At 47.1% G+C, this 7,355-nt stretch overlaps 1 protein-coding gene across 1 annotated transcript in view; it reads left to right on the plus strand.

The window, feature by feature from the left end:
* Positions 1-5,956: 5,956 nt before the first annotated feature.
* The window catches only part of NEFL (neurofilament light chain), a 5,018-nt gene continuing 3,619 nt past the window's right edge, over positions 5,957-7,355 (plus strand). The window contains exon 1 of the mRNA XM_017885562.1: positions 5,957-7,355. This exon is cut by the window's right edge and continues 7 nt beyond it. Coding sequence (XP_017741051.1) covers positions 6,327-7,355 — 1,029 coding nt within the window. The 5' untranslated portion in view covers positions 5,957-6,326.

Raw genomic sequence — 7,355 nt, forward strand, 5'->3', positions numbered from 1 at the left:
TAGCTATTTTAACATGATTTGTTATATATGTATATTTATAAATTTTAAAATTATATTTTGATAATGATATGTAATCTATAAATGTGTATATACACATTCGGTTTCATTTTCTTCTTTTGATGTAAAATTTACATTTAATAAAATGCACAAATCTTGGTACATCCTATGCATCTTGACAGATGGATACATCTGCACAATTCAAACTTCTCAAGACACATAAAAATACCACCACCCCAGAAAGTTCCCTTGTGCCTCCTCCCAGTCATTCCCTACTCCACACTCCCTGAGGAAAACACTGTTCTGATATGTTTTCCATCATACATTAGTTTGCCTGTCCTAGAATTTTATATAAATGTAATTATACAACATGTATACTTTATCTAAGCCTTCTTTCACTCAGTATCAGTACACTATTTTTGAAATTTATCCATGTTGTATGTAGTAGTAGTTGGTTTCTTTTTATTGTATTCAGATATTTTTCAAGGCCTTCGAAGACTGGGACTGGGCTAAAACTCCCTGCATCTCCTATGACACTTGTACAGGATCCTGTACCTTGCAAGTGTTCAGTCAACATTTGGTGAGTCAATGGATGAATGAACATTTGAGTTATATAATCAATCAATAAGCCATTTAGACATGATCAAGTTTTGCTTTTCTTATTCGGACAGTCTTTTTCATGTTCAACTTACCATACACCGGCGTTACATATCCTGGCTTCAGAAACCTGCCTGCTTTACTGTAGGAATCCAGGGATCCGCCCATACGCAATTCTGCAGCCTTTGCTGCATTCATGCAGCAGTGAAGTACTGGCGAGAAACTGAACTCCTGCCCTGGACAGCATCCAGCGTGGCTGTGAAAGAGACAATCTCGGGGCTTTGTCTCTTGCAGACAGAAATGCTTATCCTCTATCTTTGCAAACATTAAAGCTCACATTCCTCCCATTGATTTATTAAACCACTGTAAAGGTCAGCAAAGAAATTCAAGTGCTGCATGGAATATATATATATATATATATAATATATATATATATATATATATATATGCTGGCTGATTAGTGCCCAAATTGTAGAAGCAGCATGTATTTCCTTGCAGTCGGGAAAGCATAACTGAACAAACAGGGTTAGTACTGTCGGCTCTAACTGATATCCCTGTGACCTGCCTGAAGTGGCCGTCCCCAGTGTAACCCTCTTACCTCTGAGTCTGGTGACTATGATTAAGGACAAGGCATAGTAGAGCAGGCCTCTGGGAAGAAAGCACATTACCTCGGCTAGTTTTCTGGAGCGAGCGTTTAGGGGTTTGAACCTATCACCATCATTTCTGCTTGGACAGCGGTGAGTTCCCATCATTTCTCATGCTGCACGTGTTCTGAATATAAACGTGCTTTCCATCCTTAATCTATTCAAATGACATTCTCATTCCTGCTGCAATCTAAATTTTATATAGCCACATAGCACACTTTATGATGTATCACTTCAAAACGTGGTGCTGTAAAATAGGCATACTTGATATTAAAATGGGAAAAGTTTTCTTTCAAACAAACATATTTCCCAAGAGATGAAGGAGATTCATGCATAATTCCTGTGGTGAGCTAAATATACAAAGAAACAAACTGGCTACAAGAAACAGAGATGACAGATATTTGTGGTTTCAACAAGCTATATATTTCTATTGACTTTATTCATGCTGCTTTTGAGAAAGTTAAAGACTTGCAGAAAGCATTATAAACTCCAATAATGAGTTGTTCAGTGCCAGCATTTTTTTCTTTTATTCCTTAGAGCAATTTTTAAGGTCACATTTCCAAAGAAAACCCATTTACAAGCGTGGAAAATGAAGATACTGTAATTAGAAAAAAAATGTGGAAGTCATGGTGTGGCTATTTTAAAGAGTTAGGTCAGCTAATTTGCATTTCAGCTTATTAATTCCTGAAAGGGTGTTTTGTAAATTGATGTTTAGAGTTGTATCTAAAATGTTACAATGCCAGTTATGTGTCATGTTCCACTGGCCGCACCCATTTTATTTTACATTGGGATATTTGAGAAACCTACAACAATCATGTAGCTTTTTGCTGCCACTAGCTGCCCAAATGGAGCATGCTCATTAATGGTTTCCTCATGGTGCAGAAGAGTGCAAATTGGTGTCCCCAAAGCAGGAGAGGTTTATTATATGCACACTAAACTCTGCAGATGGCAGACTTCGCTTATCAAATTCCACAGAGACATAAGGAAGCAGTAAATGCCAATGGCTGCAGTTTGTGGAACAAGTAGAACCCTCAGTCTGGAAAGCAGGTAGAGCTTAGGTTTGAAGGAGCTGTGTGAGTTGGCAAATTACTTACTTCTCTGGGCCTCAGCTGTTTGCTCTGAATAATAGTAAACATCCCCAGGTGATCTTGTCATTATTCAATACAAGATAGCAAATGCCTGTTATATAGTAGGTATCTTGCATGAGCTTATTTACTGGGTTTCCTTGCATCCACATGCTGATGCCAGCTTTGGTGACGCTAATGTATCTACCTGGTGGTGAGATGGATAGAGACTCATCTGCTTTTTTTTTTTTTTTTTTTTTTTTTTGAGACAGAGTCTCGCTCTGTCACCCAGGCTGGAGTGCAATGGTGTGATCTCGGCTCACTGCAACCTCTGCCTCCCGGATTCAAGCAGTTCTCCTGCCTCAGCCTTCCAAGTAGCTGGGATTACAGGCATGTGCCACCAAGCCTGGCTAATTTGTTTGTATTTCTAGTAGAGACAGGGTTTCACCATATTGGCCAGGCTGGTCTCAAACTCCTGACCTTGTGATCCACCCGCCTCCACCTCCCAAAGTGCTGGGATTACAGGCATGAGCCACTGCGCCCGGCCGACTCATCTGCTGTTCTATCCTAGGACTTCTGCCAGAGTTTATTGGTGGTAGGAGAACTTGGCTCTTTTGACCCCTGGACTGAGGCTTTTCATGGGCCCTACTCTATAGCTGACCTTTACAAAAACACATGCCAATATAGAACTTCCTGCTTTCCCAAACAGCTTTAGAATAATAAAATGAAAAGTCATCAGTTGCCAGGTCGCATCTATCTGAAGCTTTCAGACTCTGCTGGCACTGGAGAAGAAGTCAAGTGTTTTCAGTGGTTCTAAAAGAGTTATGCCTTATGGGGTTATTATTATTATTATTATTAATGTGAGGACATTTACTTTTTAACTAAATGAGCTGGGACAGTTCTTTGGAGGGTTACAGAAGTATTAGGGATAACCAGAGTGGTAGGAATTCTGTTAAAGTGGTCATCAACATACTTCTACATTTTTAATCTCCCAGGAGCATGTTTTGTTGACAGCCCTCAACCAAGTTCAGGTTTGCAGAGAATAAGTTTAAAGGGAAATAAATGCATAAGGGTGTGACAAGACTCAAAAGCCTTCTTCTAAAGAGACTGCAACTCTACTATAAACAGCACTAATCAGAAACATTTATGGCAAGGGAAAGGAAAAGTCAATATATGTATTCTTCCTAAATAGGTTTTCTAAAGTTGCTCACTTTGCTTTGCCACACAAAGCAATGCCATGTGGGGTTTTAGAGCAAAACGCTGGGAAGAAGATTCAAAAAGGAGGATGACTGGACAGAATATTAAAGAAGAGGCAGGCACCTGGCAGAGGAAGGTTGAAGGTAGGGTAACCAAAACCCAGACCCAGGCTGGGTTCGGGAGTCCGGCAAAGCAAGGCTGTCATGGAGTATGAGGTGGCCAGGCTAGGAGCTATTAAAAAAGACCAGAGATCGACAAGCCTAAACGCGGTGGATCTGCCCCTTCCCCCACTCTGTGGGCCAGGTTCAGCACAGGAAAAGGTCCCATTCTCACCCTTGGCTCCTGTATTCCTTTTTTTCCAGCTACCCAGGGGACGGCAGGCAGCAGGTGCCCCAATGGTTTCTTCTCTCCGAAGCATCTCCCTGCAGCACCCGCCGCCCCTCTCCTTTCTGGGCAGCCTACTCTGCAGTCAAAGGCTTCAGGGAGGAGCCGCGGAAAAAAGAAAACGAAAGAGGAAAAAAACAAAAAACAAAAAACAACGCTGATGGACTTAAGATCTGAGGGTGACCTGAAACTCCTGGGAAAGAGAGCTGGCACAAAGCAAATGCATTCATAAATACCTGAGAGTGTGTTTTATGCAGACTCACACACACTGAGTGTGAAACAAGGTGGTTTGCAGGGAGCAGATTAACAAAACAATCCATTCTGCCACACTTCATCTACATATGGGTAATTGGGAGGAGACGACGCTATGGCTTATCTAGGTCCTTGCTCCACCCCCTGCCCCCACAGAAACCTATTCCACTCTTGAATTTGATGAGTGAAAAGACCAAGGATAGGTAGGCTATGAAAAGTCAACAGAGTAAGTAACCTATCAAGTCTGCCAGGGACAAACAATATTCAGGACAGCCTCATGACCTTAGGCTTGAAGTCTAGAATATTTGGACATGGATGGTCCTCTGAGATCACTTAGTCTTGATAGATTTAAACTACTAATCTCAATATTTCTGAATTTGCATTATTTGCGACAACAGACATTGTTTAGAAACCCAAGGAAAGTTATCTGCTGCAGTCTTTCTATCATGAGGACGGTGGGCTATCACAAGCAAAGGTTTTTTTGGGGGGGGGGTCAGAAAGGGCCTCTGAGGATAAGCCTCCCCCCATCCTTTCCTCGGGAGAGGAGTGAAATGTCTCCAGAAGCAACTGCACCGCTGCAAATACTTCACCCTCCGAGTATCACAGGGGAAGCCATTCCGGCTTCTCTATTTGAAAACAGTTACCATATTTCCCCTCAGTTTGCCTCTTTAAAAAAACATAAGTTGCACATCAAATGCTGCGATATACAAATAAAACAAAAACTAAACGCTTGCTCAGATAAATCTTAGGTGTTTCCCGTAAATCTCTGCAATCCCTCCATGAAACCTGGGGGACTCCTAACATCATGCATGTGAAAATGCCCTGCAAACCGCATGGCTGTATCCACGTGCGCTACGGCGTGTGCCAGTTTCAGGTATCCAGGTGCTTCCTGAAGGAAATCCATGCAATCCTGACTGCATCTGTTTTCGGGTTATTACAGTGTATCGGGGGAAGAATCACGCGGCTGTAGCTATTTTCTATATGTTCCTGAAGAAGCCTGGGTGCGCAGCTCTCCTCCCCTGAGACCACACGCGGCGCTCAGGGCTGGCTGCAGCGGCTTCCCTGAAAATCAGCCACCTGCAAGGCTTGTCGAAATCATCAAGTTGTGAGCTACACATGTGTAAAAAGAGGGAAGCGGACTTGAAACGTGCTGCGGTTGGTGGAAGCAAGCAGGAATTTAGCTTGGTGAGGATCCAGGCACCTTGAAGCTCCCCGCCGCGGAGCGCGCGGCTGCCTCAGCAAGTCAGTCTCGGTGTTAGCTTCCAACTCTTTCTCTGCCCTCCGCCACCCACACACTACAACACGTTAAAAGCATCCGCGGCTTCATTCCCAGTTAAGAAATGTGAAAATCTAGAAACACCAACAGGCGGATTAACTGCTCTAAAGGTTTAGAAATGCTAAACCAACACCTGCAGTAGTGCCGCAGTTTCACGAGTGTGTGTGTGTGTGTGTGCGCGTGCGTGCGCGCGCGCGCACTCGCGCGCACATTCCCTATGTGTTGAGAAGCAGCGCATTAAAGAAAAAAAAAAATCAGGAGAAAGAAAATGAATTGCAGAAAGTGCCAGAAAACTGGAAAGAAATGAAAACTTCTCCATACATACTGCATACACACAACCTAGCCTATTTATTTGTATCTAAAATCCCCTAGCGGCACTATCACCATATACACCAAGGGGAATAATTAAGGAGGTCCCTGGTGGGAAAAGGGAGAGTTGAGGGGACAGGGTGTGTGCGAGGTGCCGGGATACCGAAAACTCGGGTGTCAAAAGAACCTGTTTTGGGGACACTTAAGGATCCAAGTGTCACGGGGTCTGGGCGATGTAGGACAGGAGGGGCTGCGTGGGTGGGTACAGAAGGGAAATGAGTAAGGGGGCATGGTATCTCTGAGAAAATCAGGGGCCTCTGAGCAAAGTGGAAAGGACGAGCGCCGCAGGTACCCGGACCGTAGCTCGCCCCCGCCTTCCCTTTTGCGCAGAATCCTCGCCTTGGTTGCAGCAGCGCGCTGCCCCCACTGGCCGGCGCGCGGTGATCGATCGCAGGCTGCGTCAGGAGCCTCCCGGCGTATAAATAGGGGTGGCAGGACGGCGCCTAGCCGCACACAGCCATCCATCCTCCCACTTTCCTCTCTCCCCTGTCCTCTCTCTCCGGGCTCCCACCGCCGCCGCGGGCCGGGGAGCCACCGGCCGCCACCATGAGTTCCTTCAGCTACGAGCCGTACTACTCGACCTCCTACAAGCGGCGCTATGTGGAGACGCCCCGGGTGCACATCTCCAGCGTGCGCAGCGGCTACAGCACCGCACGCTCCGCTTACTCCAGCTACTCGGCGCCGGTGTCTTCCTCGCTGTCCGTGCGCCGCAGCTACTCGTCCAGCTCTGGATCGTTGATGCCCAGCCTGGAGAACCTCGACTTGAGCCAGGTAGCCGCCATCAGCAACGACCTCAAGTCGATCCGCACGCAGGAGAAGGCGCAGCTCCAGGACCTCAATGACCGCTTCGCCAGCTTCATCGAGCGCGTACACGAGCTGGAGCAGCAGAACAAGGTCCTGGAAGCCGAGCTGCTGGTGCTGCGCCAGAAGCACTCCGAGCCATCCCGCTTCCGGGCGCTGTACGAACAGGAGATCCGCGACCTGCGCCTGGCGGCGGAAGATGCTACCAACGAGAAGCAGGCGCTCCAGGGCGAGCGCGAAGGGCTGGAGGAGACCCTGCGCAACCTGCAGGCACGCTATGAAGAGGAGGTGCTGAGCCGCGAGGACGCCGAGGGCCGGCTGATGGAAGCGAGCAAAGGCGCCGACGAGGCGGCGCTCGCTGGCGCCGAGCTCGAAAAGCGCATCGATAGCTTGATGGATGAAATCGCGTTTCTGAAGAAAGTGCACGAAGAGGAGATCGCCGAGCTGCAGGCGCAGATCCAGTACGCGCAGATCTCCGTGGAGATGGATGTGTCCAAGCCCGACCTCTCCGCTGCGCTCAAGGACATGCGCGCGCAGTACGAGAAGCTGGCCGCCAAGAACATGCAGAATGCTGAGGAGTGGTTCAAGAGCCGCTTCACCGTGCTGACCGAGAGCGCCGCCAAGAACACCGACGCCGTGCGCGCCGCCAAGGACGAGGTGTCCGAGAGCCGTCGTCTGCTCAAGGCCAAGACCCTGGAGATCGAAGCATGCCGGGGCATGAACGAAGCGCTGGAGAAGCAGCTGCAGGAGCTGGAGGACAAGCAGAACGCTGAC

The sequence above is a fragment of the Rhinopithecus bieti genome, unplaced genomic scaffold (assembly GCF_001698545.2).
Source record: "Rhinopithecus bieti isolate Rb0 unplaced genomic scaffold, ASM169854v2 scaffold_315, whole genome shotgun sequence".
In the NCBI taxonomy this organism is placed as follows: domain Eukaryota; kingdom Metazoa; phylum Chordata; class Mammalia; order Primates; family Cercopithecidae; genus Rhinopithecus; species Rhinopithecus bieti.